At 32.4% G+C, this 27,361-nt stretch overlaps 1 protein-coding gene across 7 annotated transcripts in view; it reads left to right on the forward strand.

The window, feature by feature from the left end:
* The window catches only part of RALGAPA1 (Ral GTPase activating protein catalytic subunit alpha 1), a 266,532-nt gene that overhangs the window by 233,438 nt on the left and 5,733 nt on the right, over nucleotides 1-27,361 (forward strand). For 6 of the 7 annotated variants that reach the window (XM_073211345.1, XM_073211347.1, XM_073211348.1 and 3 more), the window contains 3 exons: nucleotides 3,393-3,551; nucleotides 4,842-4,969; nucleotides 23,581-23,705. In XM_073211345.1, coding sequence (XP_073067446.1) covers nucleotides 3,393-3,551; nucleotides 4,842-4,969; nucleotides 23,581-23,705 — 412 coding nt within the window. Of the gene's footprint in view, nucleotides 1-3,392; nucleotides 3,552-4,841; nucleotides 4,970-23,580; nucleotides 23,706-24,301; nucleotides 24,333-27,361 lie in introns of all 7 variants that reach the window. The other variant, XM_073211346.1, reaches the window with a different exon arrangement.

Below are 27,361 nucleotides of genomic sequence, written 5' to 3' on the forward strand. Positions count from 1 at the left end.
AATATAGTATGATGAATAGGTTTATAAACTATAAAGAAAAGAAACTAAGCACACTATTAACCTGGAAAAAAAAGTTGAAATATATATTAAACTGATTTTAAGTATCTAAAAAGATAATATATAGAACATAGATTGGAGTTATTTAGTAAAGCTCATTTGGAAGAACTAGCTTTAGGAAGGTAGCTTTTAGCTTGATGTAAAGAATGTTCTAAGATTGTAGCTTTTTAAACATGGATGGGTTTATTTGTGAATTTGTAAGCTTCCCAACCCTAGAAGTATTCAAGCAGAGGCAGGATTACTTGTCAGGGATATTGCAGGGGGAGTTCCTATATTGAGTCAAAAATTAGAACTTCAGCATCTCTTCCAGTGCTAATATTCTATAATGTACTGAGGACTTCAATTTTATACTTGTTGAATTTTATTTAACTCCTTTATCTTTACAAATTGATAATAATCTGCAGCTTATGTTATATACCTTTAATTTCCAACTGATTTCAGAGTTTGGAAGAGGAGCTTGGTTGCCAGGCATTTTAACAGACCTATCCCATGTGCAGAAGAAGTCTTGTACTCTTACCGAAATGATTGGCATCTAGGTACAAATACATGTAGGTAGGAAGACTTTGAGAGTCTTCAGAGTTCAGAAAAACCTCCGATGTATACATAGGACACAATCTTATAAGTCTGTAAGAGATAAGGACTAAATAAAATAGATATAAAATACTATATAAGGTACTTATATCAAATATGTCAAACACACTTCTCAAATTTTTAACTGTTAACCTACTCAAAATTCATTATTTCATCAGTCTTTCAAAAATTCCTAAGATACATGTGATGATTAGCAATTTCTCAATTTGTGTTTAATTTATAGTGGGTTTTGAAGACAAATATATAAAAACATGCCTCATCATGATAATATAAAAATAATTACATTTTTAGCATTTGAACATAAATGATAGGGGGTGTTCTTGAAGCTTTTCACATAAAATGCTTGGACACTTTTAGAATGACTGTTGTACATATGGTTCTATGAAACAAATATCTTCATTACAACATCTTGGTAAAAATGTATTGTTCTTTTTCATTAAACTTACAGACTTTTAATACTCTGTTGTAGATATTTGAAGACAAGTTTGGTTATGAGGTAAAACTACAGTTGCCTTTTTCTCTCTTTTTTTTAGATAAGTGGGCACTAGAAATTACAGATAGCTTTGGCAAGAGTTCAAGGGTTAATGTAGCAGATAAATAAAAGGAATTTTCTGTAAATTGAGACCTGTATTATTTCAGTTGTCTTGTCTTTCCTAACCTAACTCATTTAATTTTAAAAAGTAAATACTTAAATTCTTCCTGACAGTGTGCTCAGCTTTTACTATCGTTTATTACTTCAATTATACTTGATATCACTTAGAACAATCTGCCATTTGGAAATCTCAGTATAGCCTGGAGCTTAGTATTAGATCTGGCTGCTATTGTAACATGTACAGCATATGACATTAATGTATCAAAATTAGATTGGATCATCCCTCCTGGTTAAATTTATTTCACATTTCTTTTGTATTCAGTTAACATAAACCTATTAGGGAAGCTGACACATGGGGATGGCTGTATAGGAAGGATATTTTTAAAGTATTTTGATTAATAAATGAAATTATAGAGCCATGGCTTTTCTGAGTTGTGTAATCTTTTTTGGTTTTTAAAAATGTCACAAAGCTCAAGTCCTGCATTTATATTATTCAAGGGGTAGGGGGAGTGGGATGTAAATGAGAATTAAAACTTAAACAGTATTTTGATGTTTGAGTCCTACCATCATTGTATTTAGAACAATAAGCACATTTATGGCTTCCAGAAACAATTATTTAATCCACTTGACCTAAAAGAAAGTCTTCCTTAAAAGAAAACAAAAATATACTGTATTTCTAAAATAATGGATTCTAGTCTACAGATTTAGCTGGGCACTATCTTCAGAGTAATAGCTGCCTCTACTATCTTCAGAGTAATAGCTGCCTCTAACTTATGATCCATAGAAGTATCTGAGAGGATATTTCTTGTTTTGGGAATACAGGTTTTAAAGTTCAGGGATTTACCTTGTATTCTCAAATACTTAGTAATGACATGAATTAGTAACATTCATAGTAATTAAGGTTTTCTAGATAGATTGGTGTTGGGGACTTTGAGAACCATTAGAACACTGATTCTTGGCCCATTTTTTTTTGTCTTACATCCTCCTATTTGACAGGCTTCTGTTCACAAAATAAAATCTTTCAAAAAATTTTGAAATATTCACAGACCCTTTGAACCCAGGTTAAGAAATCTAGGGTTAAAGGGTAACAGAAGAATGCCTTTTATTAAATGGACTTGACTTCCTTTTTTTGTTTGAATCACACATGTAACTTTTTTCCTACCCTATGGTCTTTAAGGCAAAATAAATTGCATATTTCAAAAATAGAAATCTCCTGTATATGGTAGCTCAGACTAAAAATATTGATGACACTTATCCTAGTTTTCTCTTCCAAACTTTCCCACCTACAGTGTGTCCAGTTATCTGAAAGTAATAGAAAAGCCCATGTGAGATAAGCACCAAAAATTGACTCAAATGTTTACAGTAGCAGAATAAATAAATGTACTAAGATAACCAAGCTTTATATTAAAATACATGTTTCTACAATAATCTCTATGAAGAAAACTCAAGACTAATGGGTATTAAGTTTGTTTTTCTAATAACTTACATCCAACTTTTGGATGCTTTGATTTTTTAATAATTTTAATCATCATCATGTGAACTCTGTGATTGCCAGAAGCACCTTTGTTAAGCACCAGAAATATTTAAGTAATATCTAGGGAGTCTAACCTCAAGAAGTCTATTTGAAGGAGTTACATAGGGCAAAGAAAGCCTGGAAATAAATCTGTTAAACCAAATATAATCAATTTTCTCCCAATAGGCGATTATGCAATTTATGAATTATCTATTTCCTTTAACTCCTGTTGCCTCCTTTAGGCTACTTCATTGCTCATTAGCACTTCCAAAGAGTGGTCAGAAAAAAAGAATCTTAAATCAGTCACTTTTTAAAAACACCCTTTTAAGCAATCTTTTAACAGGCTTGGTATTGGAGAATTGGTACAGTCGCTAGTTAAGTATTTGAGCTTTATGTGACTCCTTTTTTTATCTTTTTTTTTGTTTCTCATTTACTGTAGACAGTTGAAAATTATCTGGTCTTTTGCAGTGTCCTCTAATGTTTTTGTGTTTCACATGTTATGAAAAATGATCAAATGAAACTTAAAAAAAATTTTTATTTCCTTAACTGTTAATCTTCTTATGGTATGTTGTCTGTGCTGTATGACTGTACTCACAGGGCAATTCTAAAGTACTGTAAACTATTTTCTTGGTTTTCCAGTTGAGACATTTAGGAAATGATGAAGTACACATTGTTTGGTCAGAGCATACTAGAGACTACAGGAGAGGAATTATTCCTACGGAATTTGGTGATGTCCTTATTGTAATATATCCAATGAAAAATCATATGTTCAGTATCCAGATAATGAAAAAACCAGAGGTAAGAACTCCTCTTACATTTTAATAATATTTTGCATTCATATGGATTTGTGAGTTTCTTTCCTTCTGTCCAAAGGATTAGACCAGGCACCAAGTTGTGAAAATTGGGGGAAGTGGGACACAGAGCTGGTAGTATGTGAATTCTAAGTCTGGTTCAAAAGGAGCTAAAACAGGAAAAATAGCCAAGGAACTATGTTCAAATGGGAGACTAGGTAGTGCCAGAATGAAGTTCCCTTATTACTAACATCAAAAAAGGACTTAACCTTTATGAAGAGTATGATTATGGTTTCCTAAAATAAAAGTAAGAGTTAATCATTCCCTTTAGAATAGGAACATATGGGTCTAACAGTTTTAGTTGATGCATCTTAATAACATTACATGATTATTTAGTCATGTCACCTATAAATGAGAATTCTACAATGTAAAAAATAACCCAAGTTGTTCTATTTGGATGTCTTATACCATAGGGTTGAAACACGCCTACAGAAGTATTTTCTTTCAAAATAATAAAAGTTTGGTATTTTGGTGTCTTTCTTATTTTTTTTAATTTGAATACTTTCAATTCATACACAATCTACTTCTTAGCCGGATTTGTTTAGGGTTCATCTAAACCAGAGGTTAGCAAACTATGGTCCACTATCTATTTCTGTACAGTCCACAGCTGAGGATGTTTTTACATTTTTAATGGGTTTTTCTTCTTTTAAAAAAAATCGAAGAATATATATAACAGAGATAGCATGTGGCTACAAAGCCTAAAATATTTACTGTATTATCCACAGCTTATGTCCTTGCCTTCAGCTGCCATTTTATCTATATTCAGATAGAATAACTTTTGAAATTGTCAATCATCTGAAAAAAATAACAATTATCAAAACAGGTTTTTTCCTGATAAAGCATGTAATAAGTGTCTTAGGTAGTAAAAGCATTTAGGTCATAAAGCTGGTATCACACAAAAATAATGAAAAATTAATTTCCTGTCAGTAAGAATGTGTTATCTTTACAGTGTTTATTCAGTGAAGGAAAAGGAATTTATTTCCAAGGGGTATGAATTTATTTTAGTTACTTGAAGCACAGTTCTTTTGAATGGAAACCTATAGACCTTTGGCATTTTTAGTTTGTTTATTGCCCTAGTGTGAATGAACCATCCTGGAAAAAAACTGAATTTGAATTAGTATTTCAGCTGCAGGAAGAACTAAAGAGGAAGCAGAAACTCTTTCGTATGCAAACAGCATCTTGATTGTTCTTATAGCTGTTCTCCAATTTGAGTCTAATGTTTTAATTTCTCAATCAGGTTCCCTTCTTTGGTCCACTTTTTGATGGTGCTATTGTGAATGGAAAGGTCCTGCCCATCATGGTTCGAGCAACAGCTATAAATGCAAGCCGTGCTTTGAAATCACTAATTCCACTGTACCAAAACTTGTATCCTTTTTAACAGTATGGTTTCTACTCCAAGGTATGTCTGCTTTCCAGGGTAAATATTTCTTATGTATTGTTTAGACTTTTGAATTCCTGTTTATTGATATGTAGATGATGGAGTTCCTTCTGTGTTTAAACAGTTAACAATGATATTTAAATAATGAATGTTCTTTTATACACTTTTACTCATACTTATCTTTTGGTTAATTAATTAAAGCCCATTATGTGCTATATATTCTGCTACTCCAGGTGTGTAGAGATAACCAAAACAGTCATGGCAGAGTACTCAGTATAGTTGTACATTTTCAGTATGTGCTGCAATAGAGTTATGCAGAGTGATCTGGAAGTTAATAACAAGGGGCATCTCATTCAGCTGGAAGGGGTAGTGGTGTCAACAAACACTTCTGAGAAATATAAGGATTAAACCAATTTTGAAGGATGAATAAGAATTAGGTAGATGAGATTAAGAAGAGCATTCCAAGCAGAGGGGAACGTAAACAGAGACATTGAAGTTTGAGAGGACATGAAGTGTTTAAGAACATGGCTTCTGAAGCCAGATTGCCTGGACTCAAATGCGGGCTTATCTCCTTCTTAGCTATGTAGCCTTGGGCAAGTTATTTAACCTCACTTAGCCTCAATTTCCTTATTTAGTGTCTAGCTCATAGTGTTATGAGAACTGAATGAGTCAATAATGTGTAAAGCTCTTAGAATGGTGCTTGTGACACAATATGCACACAGTTTCCATTTTAAACTGTCTTCTGATACTCCTTTCTAAAATGGATTTGTTTCCAAATCCTTTTTCTGTATGATAAAAAACAATTCAATTGTTTTTCTTCTATATAATTGATTATAGATGTTAAGCTTTGCAGGGAAGGCTTTTTAAAATACCCTGCCTTTTCCACATGAAATGGATTTATTGTAAGTCTGCTGCATTTATTTATTTTCTTCTGATAAAAATTGACTTATCAGTCTGATTCCTATGTAATCTCTCATGTTTGCTAACTGAAATGGAATTATAGGTGGATCATGGTATGTTACATAGATTAAGCTTGATGACATACAGCGTTTTTTATTTCTGGAAGTTACATCTTTAATTGAAAACTCAGATTTGAAGTGGTCATTGTGAAATACCTAGGATTCGGTTTATTATTTCATGAATATCTCTAGAAAAGTGACTAATTTTACAAGGAATGTAAAAATTATTAACCATATATGAATTTTATCCACATTGTCAGCTCTGTTGAGGTTGTTTTCTTTCTGACCTTTGCCTCTTAACAGTTTGTCTGATCCTGATGTTCTGTCTAAGGTAAGTGTCCTCCACCATTTTATTTAAGACACAGTTGAAGGAATGCTTTAAATCTTTTGGGAAAGTGGTGAGAAAGAGATTAGATTGTAATACAAAACTCTGTTTGACTCTTGTGCCATAAAACAGCAACTCAGTTTACTGAGCCAACACAAACTATTTCTGGCCCAAGATACAAACAGTATTTAAGATGCACACCTTACCAAGTAGTTAAAAAATGAAAAATTAGAAGTGTTGGGAATATAGTTTAATTTCTTTTTCCTGCACCTAAGTTCATACTCTTGAGAACTATTTCAGATTTGCTGTTACCTTGGAGGTCTGATAGCTGGATTTGCAGTTAGAAAACACTGACTTTACCTCCAGCTTTGTCTTGTGATGGTAGTCAAGTCACAGAATTTCTGAACATCATTTTCATCATCTGTTAAAAAAAAGATGGTAATACCCATCTCAGAATTGTTGTGACAATTACATGAGATAATGAATTTGGATGTGCTTAGTAAATGAAGTAGGGTCTGTGGTTTTGTGCAGTGATTAATTCTATTATGTGTAAAGATTACAGTCAATATAAAACGTCCCTACCCAACACCAAGCAATTGCCTAATTGGGTTTTTATGTTTGGTTGGTTGTTAAGTTAATTGATTGAGTTTTCAGGCCCGCTTCATGAAGTTCTTACAAGTTTAAATCTTGCTGAGACATTAATTCTCCACACTGGAGAAAAGTCCTAAGATGAAGAGAGAGAATTTCAGATGAAAACAGAGCACATGAACACTTTATTTACACAGCAAATATGAGCAATTTCTATCAGCAAAACTACCTCTTGGACACAGAGTAAAAACATGAAATTAGACCAAATTTTTCTTGATTTGGAAGCTGAATTTAGAAGCTATATGGAAATTATTTTCCCATACCACTTAAGTATGTAGAGACTTTCCTAGCCTTTGATAATCTGAAGAATATATAGTCATTTTTCACAAAGATTCACAAAGTTCTATGTTAATTATAAATGTGGGGAAAAATGACTTCCTACACATAGATTACCAGATATTTAAATGAAAGTTTGTTTAATAAATTACAACTGGATGTTTTTATTTCAACATATTGAAATACAGACATGCCATTTAATTTTAAATAACAAATACATATTTCAGAAATTTATTAAATTTTACTTTGTATGTTTTTGATAAATCCAGATAAATTCCCATGAAGAAAAACTCATGAATTACAAAATAGATCAGTGAAACTTAACAGAAATTACATCAGAAATCAAGATAGAAGTAGGCTTTGAAAAACCACCAGTTACTACTTTAATTCTCGTAAGAAAAATAAAGCAGTAAAAGAATATGTAATAAACTCAATTATATTTGGATAATTGCACTACTGTGTCAGTTATTTTATGCCCAATAAAAGTATCCACTAAGATTCCACAGCATAAATTGTGCTCTTTATGATCATTAAATACAGTTTAAATTTTATCCTAGGAACATCCTCTGTAACTATGAATCTAATGTTGTTCACTAAATGAGGACAATATTGATTGTCATATGCTGCCCAAATCGATCATGCTGGCAGCCAGAATTACAGTAATCTGTCAGTATTGATGATTGTCTTTCAAGCTTTGAAACCTCTCCTTCACTTCACTTGTCATTTTTTGCATTACTTGTACTTGAAAAGTGCTTTTTTTGCAACATCTGACTTTGTCAGTTAGGTACTTTTTTTTATCTCAAGTTCGATTTGTTGCTTTGATCATGCAATTAGAATTGAAATGCAACACTGGAGAGGAAAAGTAGGTAGATTCTGGGTAACCATTTGACATGAAGGATATTTGAGGTTGATCTTAGCCATCATTTATTAGTTACCTGTTGAAAGTGTGTGTGTATGTATTTGGAAGTTTTGTAGGGTTTTTGTGGGGTGGTGATTTGTTTTGTTTTGTTTATTTATTTGCAGTGGAATAATTCCAAAGCATTAATTCCATGATCTTATCTATCATGACTCTATTTCTTAAATAAAAATGTAATTTATTCATTTTGATCCTAGAGACATTTTAACTATTATAAATGTTAAATATGATGCTACCATGTATGTGCAGTTTCTTTTTCTTTTTTAATGTGAGATTTATTACACATTGCGATACAGAATTCTGCTGCATTAGGGTTCTCAGAGAAACAGAATTGGCTAACACAGTTGTGCGGACTGGCAAGACTGAAATCTGTAGGAGTTCCTGGGTAGAGTTGATGTTGAAGGCTGAGTCAGAAGGCATCTGGAGGTAGACTTCCTCCCTTCCTTGGAAACCTCAATCTTTTTTCTTAAGGCCTTCACCTCATTGGATGAGGCCTATTCACCTTAATGGAGGGTAATCTGCTTTACTTAGAGGCTCCTGATTTAAATGGTAATCACATCTAAAAAATACCTTTATAACAATGTTTTTACTGGTGTTTGACCAAAATCTGGGTACCACATCCTAGCCAAGTTGAACTTAAAATTAACCCTACCTCACGTCCTATTTTCTCTTTTTTCTTTTTACCCTTTCTTACTGCAAAATATAATTTGAGGAAACTACAGAAGTCCTAAATGTACTATGTGGTAAATAATTACAGTTTAGCTACCACCAGATCAAGAAGTAGAATTATACTGTTTTTCTTTTATCAAAAATATTTAATAATCATTATATGATAGTGGTAAAGATTTTTAGAAAGATGCAGAGACAGATTACATGGTAATTGTCTTCAATAATCTTATAATTTAATAAGGGAGAGAATAATATATATATTAATAATTAAAACTCAAGATTTTGCAGTAAAAAATCAGGTAAGAATATATAAAATAGGCCTCAAGGGATAAGATTTGAGTAGATGGAATGCAGCATGTCTGTTATAATTCTTGCAGTTTATATTTGGGAACTTTAATGTGTATGGACATACATATGTACTATATGTGTAATATTTTGAAATTTACAATATGGGGATATTAGAAAGTTAAGTGATATCTTTAAAAACACTTTCTTCCTAGGTTTAATATTCTTTCCTACCAAACCAATATTGTTTGACTTCTTCTAATCTGTTTAGATTTGACTTTCTCTTAAATGTCAGAAATGGGTTTCTTTTTAACTTTATCAGACAAATTACCAGAAGTCAATAATCATTCTTCAATTAGTCAGTTTGTTATCCCTGCAGTTCTACTACACAAAGGTAAAGAACCTGTTGCAAAAGTATGAGGATCAAAATGAAATGAAATGTAATTGATTTGCTCCACTAATGCAGTTTGCCATTCATTATGATAGAACATTATAAAACCTCTTAGAGACACCCATCAATATTGCTGCCATTTCATGTTAGAAGTGAGTTTACTGAGAAAGTACATAATTTTCTGTATCTGCTGTCTTTCTATAGATCATTTCCTCAAAAGATAATATTGATAAATATATACTGTCCTTAATTTATAAATTAATTGTATATAAAAATGTAGCAGCTGATTTTGGGGAAGTGGCTTATTAAGTGTGTCACACTGCCTTTATGTCTTTTTTTTTTAATCTGTTAAAAGTACCAAATTCACGATTTTTGTTAAGAATTAAATGAGATTATCTACTTGAAGCACGAAACAACCTGTCTGTCATATAGCAAGAGCTCATATGATGGTAGGTACCTGGGAGCTGATATTTGTCATTGTTATTATCCTGTACGTTGACACTGGAAATACTCTCATAAAACACAAACCTAAGTATACTAAAAGACTTAATGATGGCTCTTGGCTGTTTATGATATTCCTACCTAAATTCTTTGACTACCCGCAAGCAATTCTTGTTAGCTTATCTTCCCAACCTCCTATTTCCTACTGTAGTTTTGTCAGACATACCTTTTCTCCTTTGCCAGCTCCATCCCCATCTTTATTCTCATTCCCACCATACTGACAACCAGGACACTATGAGCCGTACTTAGGTGTAAACTAAACCATATTTATCATCCTTTTTTAACACAAGAAATGACACTTCTCTTATAGGCCTATGTGTTTACCTGCAAAATGCCTTTCTCTGATCTTTTCCATCTGACATACTAATTGTTCATGACCCAAATAAAATTGTAAAAAAATATTTCCTTCACTAAGTAACACAGTGTCTCATAACATTTTGCTATAGGACTTATCTATGTGTGCACATTTTAGTAAGCCTTAACTTTCCTGGTTTCACTAACTTCTAGTACAATGATAGGTGACTAGTAATTTGTTGTAATAGTACAGTGTAGATGAATTTGTGAATGAATGAATTTTTTTTAGGAAGTCTCATATCATTTATTTATCTTTTTTATATTTTTTATTAAGGTATGATTGATATACCCTCTTATAAAGGTTTCACATGAAAAAACAGTGTGGTTACTACATGATCAAGTCCCCACCCTTACCCCAGTGCAGTCACTGTCCATCAGTGCAGCAAGATGCCAGAGATCCACTATGTGCCTTCTCTGTGCTACACTGTTCTCCCCGTGATCCCCCACACCATGTGTACTAAACATAATACCCCTCAATCCCCTTCTCCCTCCCTCTCCACCCGCCCTCCCACACCCCTCCCCTTTGGTAACCACTAGTTCCTTCTTGGAGTCTCCAAGTCTGCTGCTATTTTGTTCCTTCAGTTTTGCTTCATTGTTATACTCCACAAATGAGGGAAATCATTTGGCATTTGTCTTTCTCTGCCTGGCTTATTTCAGTGAGCGTAATGTCCTCCAGCTCCATCCATGTTGTTGCAAATGGTAGGATTTGTTTCTTTCTATGGCCGAATAGTAGAATGAATGGATTCTTAACTGTTCATTTTTTTCTCTTTAACAATTTATTTTTTTTTATGATTCCACTTATATAAGGTTTTTTTGGTATCATTAATATATAATTACATGAGGAACATTGTGATTACTAGATTCCCCCCATTATTCTTTAACAATTTCTATTCATTTGCCAATGTACTTTTAATAAGTTCACTTGTTCTTTGTTTTGTTATAATTTATGGTATGTATTATTAGCCTAGGCTACAACTGTAAGAGCATCCTGGATAAGTAAGAAACCTAGAAGCAGTAGAAATTGCCTCTCATACATGAACAAGACAGAATAGCACACACACAAGGGTTTTGTATTTTGACTGATTAATCAGTATATTTTTATTAGAGGGCAGTGGAATTTAACGAAGATATTTTCAGAGATCAACAGTGAGGTTTTTTCCCTCTACTTCTAAGGGGGAGAGGAAATCTGTTAGGAGAAAAGTGAGCTAAGACACCTTTGACTAGTTGGCAATGACAGATGTCTTGGGGAGAGTATAGTTTGGTGTCCCACACAGGAAGGAGGGAGTATATAGCTGTAGCCCTGAAGGCTGACACTTCCTGCTGAATAGCAAGGAAGGCAGTGGCCACAGGAGAGCAATGGGGGTGTGTCTATTAGACTCTGGACCCTGCTGAGGTCTTAATTTATTCTTGAACCTTTACACCATCTACATCACTGATTACATTAAGAGCTCAATATCTTGTTAGTGCCATTAGTTCTACATACTTTCTGAATGAGAGTCTTAAACTTCATAGACAAATTAGTTATTTGTTAATACTCCTAAGATCTATGATTATGGTCATTTGTGCTTCAAAAAAGAGAAGATAGTTGTTTAAATATAATGTCTCACCACATAAGTAATCTAAGTTTTGTGGTCTTTGAAATGCTCGCAGCCCTTGTGTCCTTGGTATTAACCATTGTAGTAGGACCTCTCCAAGACCCGACATTCTTATGTATCTAAGTCTGCTCTGTAATGGGAGCATACAAGTCTCCTGTGTTAAAGATATGGGCATTGCTATTGAAGAATTTTTTGCTGAAAAGCTTCTGATTAAATATTCACTTTGTCAGGATTTTGCTGCCAAACCTTATAATCTGTGTATACACACAGAGTAATTATTTAAACAGGGACCCTGGATATATGTAATGCTTTGTCATGGCTGTAATTTATTCCTTACATCAATTTTTATTTGTTCAGCTTTTTTTTCAAGGAATAGCAGTATATGCCTATTGATGATGCTACTGGTATTTTGAGAGGGTTCTTACAATCATTGCGGGAATACTTTACTGCATACCTTTGCAGATATTAGTTTGGGTCTAGCAAATCTGCCTATATCCTTTCAAAAAGATGTAAACAATAAGTATAAATCTATGACATGTAGTAAGATTTTTATAATAATGAAGAAAGTTCTGTGGAATTGAATATGTTTGGGGAAAAAATTGTCTCTTCTATAGAAATAACCTTTTTAAGGTTTTACTAATACAGACTAATAATTACTTTTCCTATAAATAATGGGATCTCACAAAAATGATTTCAGTACATGACCAGTTTGTAGTATTGTATTAATTCTAGAGATCCTTAAATTTTTTTTCCTTAACATAAAAGTAATGTTTTGAAGACAAATTTAAGTCTTTTTTTTTAAAGCTGTATTTCTTCAACCAAAAGAAAAGTTGCGATGTAATTTTGGATCTTTCATTTATTCACCAAATACTTAACTACTACCTACTATATGGGAAGTACTGTGAGAAGAAAGCTAGGGACAGAAAGAAAGAGTTTTCAAGGAGCTCACAGTCTGGTGCAGGAGGAGGGAAAGAGCCCTGTCAGTCAGTGAATGAATGAAGTGAACTCTGAAGAAGAGTCCAGCAATAGTGATGTCTACAAAGTAGGATGATTAGTTTTATTAAAGGAGAGGAAGAAATTAGGAATGGCTTTCCAAAGAAGCATGTTCTGTTACTTAATTCAAAGATGTATTTACCAGACAGACAAGACCAGGGAAGAGCTTTTCATGGATAGGAAATAGGCACAGAGGGATAAAAGTGTGATGTGATCAAGAAATACAAGTTCCTCACTACTGAGTGTGTATGTAATACAAAGGGAAGAGCTGTAGCAGCTGAGGATCAAGAAGTAAGTCAAAACCATATAATATAGTCAAGCACAAAGAAAACCAATGTAAACTTGGTTTTCTAATGTTACTACCAGTAATACAGCAACCAGTGTCTAAGGTGACAGTTCCTCCTGCTTTTCTATCATTTTTACCTGTTGAATAGCAGAACATAGCTTGAATGTACTATTTTCTTTTGCTGGTAAAGCCTTTCCAAAATAAGTTATTTTATGGGATTAGTATTTAATTAAAGTCTCTATTTTCTATAGTAATTGTGTAGTAATTGCCAGGCTAATAACAACTTATAACTACTGCTATTTTTCTTAATGAAACCAAGAAGATTATTTGATAATTTATACATATTTGCCATTTAAAAAAGCATTTGAGATTATCTTAAGTTACATGATAGACTCTTAACTTTTGCATAACAATCCTTTACACTTTTCCTATAGAGTATTTTTATGTATTATTGTGCTTTTACACACTGTTAAACTTTTACATGGTATTAATAAATGAAGTATTTTTATCCAGTAGTACAGTGGCTCCATGGCAAAAATAGCAAAAGAAAAGAAAGCACTATCATCTTGCCTGTTGTGTCAAATCCAGTATGATAATATGGTACACATTTGCCAATTTAGATAGTTGGGTCATATCATAGGGCCGCAGAAAAATATATAGAGAATTCTATCAGGTGATGGGCAAACTATTTCCTAAAAATAAAAAAAACCTTAAGTTTCTCTACCTCCATCTTTATTAACTTCTCACCTGTGCTAGAACAGGGATTTTTTTTTTCTTGATTAAGCCCTTATGTTGTTGATACTAGTGATGAGGGTCTACTAATATGCTTACATTATTTACCACACCTACGTAATGTACATATTCTAGTCTTTGCTTAAATATAAAAACAGCAATAGATTCAGATGTTATTTGAGTATTTGAGAGAACAGAGAATGAAAGATGTAAAGGTGAAAGTAGTCTTTAACCTTGTTTGACATAGGAATTGCATGCTTTCATTCCATTCTTTTCCTTTTACTAAATACAAGGGCTTTTGCTATTGAATTTTTAATAACTCAGTAATGAAATTAAAATTAAACTATGGGTCACAAGTCTCTCTATTTTCTTCTAACTGCTTTTCCTCTCAAACACTAGAATACAGCCTATTTAAATCTTAACTTTTGCTTGCCAAACCACTGTTACCATCCATCTGTTCATGCCAATTGTAAAGAAGGTTTGGGTTTTAGTGAAGCTTTGCATTCACATAAGGTATGTGAAGTGGAATTTCACAAGGGACATGATGGGTCCTGATTCTTAGTGATAAACCTTTGGGGCCATCAGGGTTGGCATATGGTCCAGTATGATATGAAGGCTTGGGTTCCCTGGCTTCACTTCTTTGGCGTGAAGCTGATAAAACCTGGCTTTTGAGTATTATTTCACTGGACACCAATCATGGGCAGCAGGAACTGCCCATTTAACTCTCTGTGGGAAGGAAGCCCAGAGAGCATTCACAATGGTACCATTGTCAAGTTGCAAACTGCTCTGAACAGCTTGACAGCTCTAGGGAGGAGGGGAAGGGGTAGCTTTACTAATTGCTGTTCAGAAAAGAGAAGGAGCAAAAATAGCTGTTGTAGAACTGATGTTTCTACATATTTACTTACTCTCTTTTGACAGGAGTGTTGACTTTTATTTAGCACATACCTACTATCAAAAAGAATGCAAATATATTTAAGCAACCACCTGTTGTAAACCCTTGTTAACATCCCATTATCTCTATTCAGCCCACCAGGTCATAGCAGAGCAAAAGTCAGTTTTGCTCTGTATTTTGTATGTTTAGATAAAAACAATGTATTTTTAAACCTTCATAAAAATTTTAAATGAGGGAATATGGATTAAAACCACCACAATTCATATCTCAAGTAACATTAAAGACAAGTTTAGCTTAATTAACTTTACACTGTTCTTTTTAGAATTTCCAAATATCATCTGAATACATAGAAGCTACATTAATATAGAAATGTAAATTAATTGTATACATAATGATTGCAAGCACTAAAATAATCCACTAAAAATAAACTAGTCAGCAAATCTTAAATACCAGATTCATCATATAAATGAGTGAGTAGCTGATAACTATTTCAGTCACTTGTGTTGATGTCTCTCTTGTGGAATACTCTTCTGGATACCTTCTAAAACTGTGAGGGTTGTTTCCTTTTTTATGAAGTGTTGTGTGCCATGATATTTGTATAAACACTATTCCTGGCCTTTCCATTTTCTTCTGCTTAGTTCAGTCAAGTAGTTGCTCATCCTGATGAAAAGAAATAATGATCCACAACGTTAAAAAAATAAATAAAGCTTATTTCAGTCCCCAGGATTCTGATCCCACAGTGTATTTCCATATATGATTCTTTTTTTTTTTTCAGCTGAACTTAAATTGACTGAATTATATTGCAATATTGTAATTTATACAACTTAACCTTTAAAAGAATCAGGGAGAGAGAGATATTAAGAAAACTTTAATCTATAAAATTTTTTAAATGGGATGTTCTTGCTAAAGTGGGGGGAATATCAAATGCAAGCTTTGTAAAATTAGTAACAGTCTGTAAAATTTACTAGGATCCTATCTCTTCGTATCCCCTTAAATGATTTTAGTAAATGGGCACCAGAGCAATATTTCAAAAACGGTAATTCATTGAATGCCCATTCTTCCTTTTACTGCAGAATAGATTATATTTAAGTCAAGATTAATGGGTAGATTTTGATGTTGAAGACCAGTCTCTTAGCCTATCATTCCCTAGGGGCATATAGTGCATTAGGTTAAGCCAATATACTGTTTATCATAGATTCTATGACACTGTTTTAAATGAGTTTGCTGTACTTTGAAACTACTTGCCATGATAATAAATCAATTTTTTGTATTCCTGATAATTATAGCATTTAAACAAAATCTTAATTAAGTTAGTACACGTTTAGATAGTGATAACACTTAAGTAATTGTATGCTGTAAAATTTCACTTATTTAGTTATTTTTTTCCTTTTTGCGATATTCTGACAGAGTCCAAGTTTAGTATTTAGTTCAAACACATACATTCATTTCCTCATCTTAAATGTACTGAAATTGTTGTCCCAAAAGGAACACACAGCAGTTGTTCATAGTCACCCACCAGTGTTTTTAAAATTTTTACTCTAGTACTAGTGCTTCTGAAGCAGTTCTGTTGACTGTGAAAGTTTCGTTTTACTTAATGATTTTTTTCAAGGACATCCTATCAAGAATTAGAGTCCAAAGTTTTAATTTCATTAAATATGAAATCCAGGTAACAGTTTTTCTTTTAGATGTTTTACTTCATGCAACTTTCATGAAAGTGGAATAGACATATAAATTTGATAATCATGTTAGTGCTTTTTAGAAACCAGTGATTATTGGATTATTAAATCAGGCAGGATTTTCAGAACCTTTAGGTAAGTTTAAATTTTTAATCCTATTTATTTAAGGTTAATCTTTTAAATGTATTTACATGAACTTTGGTAGTATTGGGCTTATCGACTTTTTACTTAATGTTTTCATTTAGTAATTAACTGATTTATGAGCAATTATATATGGTCCAAATTTTATTCATCTCCAGCTCTCTATAATAGGACTATCCTCACACTGCCTTAACACCTGTTATGGATTTTGAGTCATCTGGCAGCCCATGGGACTTAGATAAAGAAGTACCAGGTGTCCTGCCTGTCTCCTAATTGAGACGCAGTGAAAACAATATAGACTTGGCAGTATGGCTAAAAGGATGGATTAAAGCCCAGCTTTGTCTGCCCTGACAAATCACAGCTTTTTCTTCGTAGTATAGATAGTATCAACTATTAAAGAATTTCATTAATATAATACATCATAAAAGTCATACACAGTTATTTGTCAACCTATTGCAGACTTTCAGAAGACTTACTATAAACATAGTACAAATAAACAATATTAAAAGTAAGATTCATGCTATTTATTTAGGAAATTTTGTTTTAACTGCAAATGAACTTAAGACTGCATGGATCTTGAAAAAATTAGCTACTGTAGAAAAGAAATGGAGTCTTAACTTGCCAGATCTTGCTTTATAAGGTAAGCAGTATAGATCATCTTATCAGTGATCAGTGCCTCTTAGTCCATGGGATTCTTAATTGTCCTGTATATTTCTGGAAAATATGCTACTTTATTACTGATAATAACAGCCATGAGATCCTTGAGATGTCTACTTGCAAAATATAAATGTCCATGTCCTGTATCTCAATAAAATTCTTATTTTTTCAGTATTTTTAAGGCCCTTTGTAATGATATTGCCTCAATGTTAGAAGATATTTCAAGACCTTTTAGAACTAAAAAGCTAAATGTGATATTTTTCTCATTTTTATTTTAGAGCATGTTAAAGAATTTTACTATACTATATATGATATTCTGGTATATAAACAAATATTTCTCAAAATTTTCCCATCTTAGAATTTGAACAAAGAGCCATTGTGTTATACATTCTTGAGCTAACTAAAATGCCTTTTGTACCTTCTTTCCCTCCATACAAAACCCAGATGAGACTGGATGTAGAAAGAGCACTGGGCTATTAAATGACCAAGGTTCTGGTCCTAACTCTATGAGGTGGCAGCTTTGTATTTCTGAGCAAATCTGTTTGTACTTTCCATCAAGGCAAGGCTTCTTGCTGAATAAACATTTTGCAGATTTTGCTAGGTTTCCTGAGAGTAATGTTGGTAGATTATTGTTGTATCCTTTCTCTAGTTCACAGTCCCAAAATACTTTCAGTAAACCACACCTTAGTATAATCCTCTCAAGATGGCCTTTTTAAAAAAATCTAAATATTTAAATTTCCAAGTGTTATTTTTTTCAAGGGTATATTACCTCTGTTCTATGTTGTGCAGAGCAGTCTTAGAAATCTGCCTAAAATGGATTTGAAATTACCATTCATTTGATTTTATCTATAGAGATTTTCTCAAAGTTTCTTACCTGTTCTCCCTTGTTTATAGATGGCCACTTTGATGAACAGATTTAGTTTAACTAAGGTCATTGTCTCATATCATTGTAGAATTTATGAAAAAATTTTAAATTTCTTTAAATTAAAAAAATTGTCACAACCAACAAGGCAAAATGTTTATTTCAATGCTAAATTGTAATTAGTTGTCATCACTTTTGACACCTATAGGATTTCTTTTTAGGCAATTATTATGTTTTTCTTGATAATTATCAGTTTTCTTTCCTCCTACTGTTACACTGTATGTATCTAATCATTGTGCTTTATTCGTTTTTTTATTCTTCTAGAAGACCAGCAAGATAAAGGGTAGGGGTGGAATCAAACTCTCACAGGGAAAATTTGAACTCTTCCTCTAAATCCCATCCTAGAAAAGTCCCAACAATATTTACTCCAAAGGGGTTGGCTTCTGTAGTTAAATTGGGATTAGAGGAAGGGGGCTACCTGCCTAACAATCTCCTAATAGACTGTCAAACCAACTTCATTCATTCTTTCTATAATTTGTAAGCAGTCATTGAGTGCTATTGGGCTTTGTGTTAGGTGAAGATATAAAAAGATGTAGCCTCTGCCCCCTGACATAAGTGTCCCCACTAGTTTATTAGGAGGACATGCATGAAGAAAGAGGCTTACTTGATGTTTAACAACCAACTCTTGTGAGCAGGTGAAGGCCCCCATTTGTGGCATTCATTGAGTTCTGTAATATGAAAACTCCCACTAGAGCCAACTGCCAAACTACCAGCCAAGAATCATGCAAACTCTGAGAATATTGTTAGGTAGTATTCTCCAAGAATTTTTTAAGTCATTAAGCAAAACTGTCCCTCTCCTTACAGTTTTCTGTTCCTGGAATCCTCTATACAGAGTAGGGAGATGAAATTCCTAAGTGCTAAAATGGAAGAAGCCAGAGAAATATATGAGTGTAGGCAAGTGCTTACTAAATTAGGAATGGCTATATTACTAAGCACATACTTTGCCTTTACTTAAAAAGAAGCTAATAGTTTTTTCTTGTTTAGGAAAGAAAACACTAAACCTGCATTTAAGAGGAAATTAATTAAGCAATGATATGTCTTTGATGCCTACTTAAAATTTTCATAACTCCTCTTTGTGAAAAATACTTCTGTGTACAACATCTGTACAAAGTAACAAGTATGTACACACACACAAATTTCCATTTCTTTGAAACCAGGCACAGATTACATTTGAATGAAATTTATTAAATCTCGTTGGCATGCCATGGAATTAGTGATCACAAAACTGAAAGTTTTGACTTTTCTACAGTAAAAGTTCATGATTATGTTACTAAGAAAATTGTGGTATATAAGGAGCTGTTGCTTCTTTACAACCAAATCTATCTTTTATTTATTTCCCTATACATTAGTAAAATTGAAAAATGTACTAATTAACCTTCTGCAATATCTTTTCTTCATATCACATCTTTTCTCATGAGAAGTCAGATTTTCCTCTCATCAGAATAAGTCAAAAGTCCATCTGTGTATACCACAAACAAGAAATATTATCAGAGTACCTATACTTGAATACAGGTATATTTCCTAAACTGGCTGAAAATTGTCCTCATGGAGACAGCACCTGCTATTTACAAAGGCTTGAACTGTGACACAGAGAATTCATGCCTGTCTTTCCAGAACCAAGCTGAAATTGCACCCCAATTTGTTGATATCTGGTCCTCACAGTGACAGAGGGCCACAAATAATTATGTGTGTGTGTGTGTGTGTATGCATGTTTAAAATCAAAAGTAGTTACTTTAAATAAATGATAATGTTGGCTTAGTATTAATGAAGGATAGATTAGGTTTATTTATACTATATTTATGTTTAGTTCCCTTTGTTATTTTTAAAACAGTAATATTCCTTCTCCCCTTTTCTGCTTTTGCAGAAAGTAGAAGGAAGGAGGATTAGTGGACAATTACAATTGCTGTGATTGTGGCACCTGTGTGTTATTTCTTGTGATTGGCAGTTCTATCTTAGATCCCTACCAGCTAAAAGTCCCCCTTATTAAATGGCTTTTTATTACTAGTTTTGGCTTGGGTTGTTTTAAATTTACAACAGAAACCTTCTGAATTCAACTTAGACTTATACTTTGAATTCTGTTCTGAATTTGTTAGTTTACCATTACCTTTTTATCATCTCACCCATTTCAGTTTTTTTTTTTCAGTGTCAGTGGCAGCATACATTCAAAGTAGGTATATAGCTTGAGGTATCCTGTTGTTGCTAGCCATCCAATTTGTGTATGCCACAACTTACTGGTACTAATAACTCCCTTAGAGAGCTGCCTTTTAAGGAATGAGTGTTTAACCTATTATAAGGAGATATAGGAATGAACTGCTTTGGATTATGGTTACTGTTGCGGATACTGACAGCACTGTTTGAAACTTTATCATCATCTCGATCACAAAAAACACTCAGAGCTATAGTTTAAGTACTTAGTCTACTGTATCTCCTTTATATGTGTTCCTGAGTAAGAAGGAGTAAAGATGTAAGTACTATAGATTGGGTTGATCTTTTTATGTTTATTTATTTGGCTACATCAAACTTGGAAAATTAACTTCTAGAAGGTGAGTTACCATACACTAAATTATTTACTAAGCTAACAGTGTTTTTTCTGAAGACAGCCCCCTAAGAAGGAAACCAGTCATTAGCCTGCCTAATTTGTGATGAGTGCTGCAGTTTTTCATTTAAATTCAATCATTAATGATTGTTTTCCTTCACTCTGCCCCCTAGATTTGAACTTTAAAAATCATTTTAGAAAGCATTGTTTTCACTAATGGAAATTTTTAATAATTTTATTTATAATTTTTTAATAATTTTACTAAATACATCATGTGTTCTTATACAAAATGAATATATTATATCTGAAATTTTAGTTTGTGTCACTTTATGTTAGAGTTTCCTCAGAATTTTGTAAATTTTCTTTTGTGTAATGAAATAGAATTACACTCCAGAATATATCTTACCTAGATATTCATTTTTTTGCTTTAATAAATCTGACTACATTGGAAATATCCTCTCTGCTTTAGAAATATTAAGATTTGCTTTCTTTCTGCCTAGTTTTTGTGTAAACTCTAAATATAATAAGATAAAGTAAAATATTTCACTTACAGGCCCTCTGAAAGTAGAGCATTTTAAAAGCAGGTAGGTGTCTCCACCCTACTTTTCATGAAGCATTTTACCCATTCAAGCAGACTTTTAAAAACAGCTTGTTTTGATAGCAGACTGTTCTCCTGTGGGCCTTCAGCCTTTGCTTCCTGGCAGCACCTTTGGTGCGAAAAGAGAGTGATCAATTGGGAGACTATCAGTGCCAGCATGCATAGAGTGATAAGTTAACACACCACTGGGAATTTCTAGGGCCCACCAAGATACTTCACTTCTAATGTGCTAACAAGCTCATTTTTCTACCTCTTGCCTCTTCAGTTATTTTTTTTCTTAGAAGAGCTTAGAAGTTGAGTGCATCAGGCATAATGAAAAGCTCTGTAGGAGGGAGAAGCAATAACCCCATTTTTCCCTTTTCAGCCAAATAGAAAATTAGTTTCTGGTAATACACAAAGGCCAGTATTTTTTGTACAAGGGGCACTGCTGTGAATCAAAGGACTCTATTAACTGCAGAAAATTCGGCAGCTGTGAATCTCCCCCAATGAAAAAAGTACTTTCCAACAAGTTGTGAGATACGTGGTATTATTTAGGTTGAACAACCAGTTCATCTTCTCCCATTTATAATATACCCTCTTTTAAAAGTGTGCTATCTTACTTTTCTAGGGTAACACTCAAAAATGTCTGTATGATCCTTCCATAAAATCCTTGTAGCTGATCATATTAAAAAATATGATCATCTTGTCCTGTTGCTACCCATTTTAGAAGTAAAAGTCTTTTGAAGTTCAATCCCAGTGTACAGAATTGAATATAGTGGATTTCAAGGAATTAGAATGCAAGATTATTTCAATATTTGATGCACAAAAAGAATTGCAATACAAGGAGAGAATACTCAAGCCATTTAGAGGGCAAAAGACATCACACTCTAAGTGCTTAATGAATATAGTCTTTTCTTTAAATCTAACACTTTTTTTCCTCTTCTTAATTGAAAACCTTTTGTAAATATAACTGGCTTTGGTATCTCCCATTGAATTTTAAAGTATCTTCCTCTCAAATTTTTTTTCTTGGTTTTGGTTGTAGACTTTTCTAGAATTGTAGAACTACAGCAATTAAATTGCAGTTTAAAAAAAAAAACTTCGGGGAAAAAAGTATTAAAACAGACTTTGGGAAAAAATTCAGTCAAGAAAGAACAATAGACATTTTATTACCCTTTATACTTATTTAAATATCTTACGAATTACCTATCAACCTAGTACACTGAGTACAGCAGGAAAACTTTTAAAAGTTGTAGAAGAAAGGTTAACTGATTTCTCAGTTCAGAAACTGTACGACATGAAGTCAGCATGTGAGTTTTTCCTGATAATTGTATGTTGCTGCCTGCTGCTCTACATTTTGACAGCCATTTCCATAGTTGCTTTCGTGAACAACAGAAATATTCTCTCTCTTTCTCGCCCTCTCTGTGCTAACAGCACAATCAGGCCTGCTGAAACAGGAAGCCTGGAGTGGGTTGTTCAAAAGCAACAACACTTCAAGGTACTGGTTGCTTGTCAATAATATCAGAGAAGAAAATGTGGTGAAAAGGAAGTACAGTATTTTTCTGTCAGTGTCAGTGCCCTGTAGATGCTTTGTTAGACAGTATTCAGGAGTCCTGTGGACTCTTTGCAAATATTCCTGCTTGTTTCAGTGTTATAATTGACTAGGTATTTTTTCCTGACTTACAGATTCAACTATGTATTTATCTTAACCACATGGAGTCATTCGAGGATTACGGCAACAGTAGTCTCTCATTCAAAATGAGAACAATTGTTGGGAAAATGCAGGGATTTTAGAAAAAAAAAGATATGCAGGAATTTTTCACAATAAATCTTTGCAAATGAAAAATGTAGAATTTCAGACATAGTATTTTAAGCAACCTTATAATATTTGTGGTGTTTTTCAAAGTAAACGTGCAGATCGAAGCTGATTAACAGATAAAATGAGCCTAAGCTGACCTGATAGTTGAATCCTTTCTCAGATAAAATGTTACCTTTCTCTCTTCCAACAGCTTTGTATTATTTTCATAATTTTCTAATAAATGTCTCCTTGGTAAGCTGCCATTTATAGTGGTATCCTGTAAAGTAAACTTATGGTAAAAATTGTATTTTTACTCTTTTAAAAGCCATACTTTTAATGTTATGGGAGGATAGTGAATAATTATATTTATTAAGAAGTAATGGCTTAGCAATCATAGTAGTCCTTTTTGATGTGATATGTTCTCCAATGTAAGCTGCATTTAGTAAGGTCACCCTTAACTGAAGGAAATCAGCTATGAGGAGAGAGCGCGATACCTGCAAACAATTGTCCAGCACCATTTAGAACCAACGACATTTGAGGATTTTGCAGCACAAGTTTTTTCTCCAGCTCCCTACCATCATTTACCATCTGATGCCGGTAAGACTAAAAGCAAGTATTAGTTACTTGTCATTATTGCAACTTGAAATGCAATACCCTTTTGTCTTAAAAGCTCTTAAAATAATGGAAAACTCGCCTGAATAAAATTTCAGTCATTGAAGTATAAATATTTTAATCATTTAATATTTGGCTTTGGCCTATGAATTTGATTTATTCTTTCTTTTATCTAAATGCAGTTCCTTTAGAAGTCAACAATCTTCATAAAAGTACATGCACCACATTTTGTCTGAGCTAATGGGCAGTGACTTGTGTTTCATAGAATCATTACTGAAGTCTCTGCAAAAGAAACAAGTTGAGCATGAACTCTCAACTTTAGAGGATCAAATTTTATGTCCAAGAATATTGTCTTATCATCTCTAATTTTACCAATGAAGTAAAAATAACTGGTCTAGATACAGAATACATAATACAATAAATTATTTTATAATACTGAAAGATTATAAGAGGGTACTGCATTTTTACAATTAACTAATTTTGAAGAAATCAGTAAGAAAATAAATGACTCATGGCCTTCCTATTCTGTAATACTTTGCACTCCTTATGATTGTTTCATTTATTTTATTTTCCCTCTTTAGATCATTAAATATCAGTTCTGTTTATCTGAAGGTAAGACAAAGTGTCAACCAAAACACCCTTTGTTCTTCCCCCATTTCCTTTTTTAAAAATTAGCAAGCATTAAGCTTGTAATTCAAACAGTAAGCAAACTTAACACTGCCCTGGTTCATACTAAACATTTAAGAAACTGTCACTAAATTTCTTCCAGAATTACTAACCCAGGTCTGCATGAAACACTAACAGTGGTTCTGGGATGAAAATAATTAATAATAGAACCCTTGGCTGAAATTAGTTTCACCTTGTTGTATTGACCTTTTTTGTTTCTCAGCATGAAAAAAATAGTACTACTGAATTGAAATGGTGTGTCTTTGTATTTTGTAATGTGTTGCATTGTTATTGGATATCTTAATTCATCAATAGTTATTCCATTGTGTGATTGCCCTCTACTAGGCACCTGAAATACAAAGATGACTGTTTGAATGGTATTCCAAGGAAGCAGGAAAAGAGAATACAATATCATAATAAGCCATCAAGTTCTCTTTATGTCATATAAGTTTCCTTTATGTTAAATAAGTATAAAAGCACGGTACTCCTTTTCTGGCCTAATTTATTTGGAAAAAAATTACTGTAATTCTCAACTAAGGTTTAGTCAATGAAATTAAAGCTTTCACTCCTGTCACCATGTAATTGGACATTATAAAAATAAATTTCCAGAAAACTTAGAACCCTTTCAATTAATAAAAAAGATGTAGCAAAGAGCAAATTATATTAGACTAGGTTGAACCCTTCAAAGAGAGATTAAAAGTCTAAGATTTGCTTTAGTGGATTGGCATACCTAAATTTATTATCTAAAAATTACTCAATTTGGCATTTAGAAAACTGGTAAAAGAGTAAATAAATCAAAATAAATTAATGAACAAAATAAAGAGTTAAAGTGTATGTAAAGTTTCATTTTTAATATTAGAGTGATAAAATATCAGACATTATTCAAATACATATGAATACACTTCTTGTATCATAATCATTGAGCCATAAATTTCACAACTGAAAAATACTGATAACAGGACCAATAATCATACTTACTTTTTCTCTTAAACTTAATAAAGGCTGTCAGTTTTCTTCTTGTCCTTTTTTTAATGTTCTTCTCATATTGTGCACATTATCCTGCACACTTGGCAAGATACGTAATACGGGAAGTAGCATGCTTGCTTTCTGAGACACCAAGTAAAGGATAATATAGCAACCAAGTCAAGGTTCTGTTGGCTTCATTTTTAAGTGTATTTTACCATTTATTCCACAACTTGTTTAACATAAAACCTACAGTTATCTAAACAGTATTGAAAATGTGAATTTTAATGTAAACCTGGCACTGTGCTGCAAATTCTTTTCAACTAATTTTTAGAAGTTATCTTTAAATGCCTTTAGGAACCATTAGAAACATGCACTCTAACTTTTAAAAGTACACTTTTTTCTGTAAATAGCTTGTTCTAGTATTGCTGAATACATTTTTATATATTTCTGTTGCAGATTTTAATAGTTATGGAAGAGAAATTTTTATCAGAGTGGTTCACAATTCAACATAATATAAAAAATGAAGTATTTACTCCTACAGGAGCCAAAACATTACGTATATCTGAAGAATGATTACTTTTTCCTTCAAATCATCTCAAATTTTAATTTTCCTATCTTACATGTAGAACTTCCTTTAAAGTTTTAAGTGGAAGACATGAAATAAGCTACAGTTATAGCAGTATGGACCTAACTTATAGTTTACAAAAATTAAATAATAGTGTGAAGTTTTTAAGTTAATTTTTACTTTTTAACATGACAAAATTTAGTTGCCACATTAAGGAAATGCATTCATAATTGCAATTGAGAATCAACTTTAGATATCCTGTATATACCTCATGTGTATAAAATAATACTAATAGTCAGGCAATAACTTGAAATTAAGTTTCAAAGAATTACCAGTATGATAATCATAAAAGATATACTCTATTCTTTCTAACCAACCCTATAATATTCTATTCAGTGGCATAGTATGGAAAAATGCTATTTTTTGAAGTTTACTTGGTTCAAGATTATCTAAAACTTCCTATACATAACAAAAATTTAACAACTGTGATGACATTGAAATCCAAAAGAGGAATGTTTTTGACAATTTTTAGCATTATTTTAAATAGGAAAAACATTTTTGGTGTATCTTAGTTGATCCATAAATCTCATAACTATATTTTCTCAAAATGGACTCTGTCTGTGGCAGTAGACTAATACTTAAGGGAAATTATTTTTATCCCTAAGGTCATTGAGGGAGATATTGTGATGTCACACTTTGTTGATCTTCCATAACTGCATTAAAACATTATTAGATTTTTCTTGTCCTTTAAAAAAAAATCCCTTTATCTCTGTCAGGCATGTGTATGGAAAATATCAAAAGTTTTATAGTGACCTTTTTTAACTTTTTTTTTTTTCATGAATATCTCTCCTCTGACTCTAAACTTTAAAATGAAATTATTCTTCTTCTTAGCCATTGGTAATTCAGAATCTAGGTATTTTTCCCTAATATCACATTGTCTTTTCAAATCAAGTCTTTCTTTTTTAATAAGAGAAGTTCTCAAATTTGAGCAAGAAACAGGATCCTGTTTTGCTAGAAGTGCACAGTAAATGTTAAATTGTCTTTCTCAATTTCAACATCAAAAATATACTCATAGTTTTTTCCATATTCTTTTTTTTATTATAATCAGCCATAAATATTTTTGAAATCCTATTGTATAGTATATCTAGAATTACCTCTAGTACTTTCATTATAATTGAACTAGTGGATACCTTCTACAGATTTTTGTTTTTCTACAAATTAAGTTGGAAATTCTAGTACCTGAGAAATTAAAGAGTTGATTGGCATTTGACTATATATATATATATGAATATATATATATATACACACACACATATATAAATATATACATACATACCACTTGGTATGTTACCTTTAGAAAATGTATTTAAATATTTTGAAAATTAGTAATAAGATTCCAATAATATGCCTTCAGTATAAGGGATAATCTAAAGAGTAATTAAGA

Source organism: Manis javanica, chromosome 8, assembly GCF_040802235.1.
Source record: "Manis javanica isolate MJ-LG chromosome 8, MJ_LKY, whole genome shotgun sequence".
NCBI classification, from domain to species: domain Eukaryota; kingdom Metazoa; phylum Chordata; class Mammalia; order Pholidota; family Manidae; genus Manis; species Manis javanica.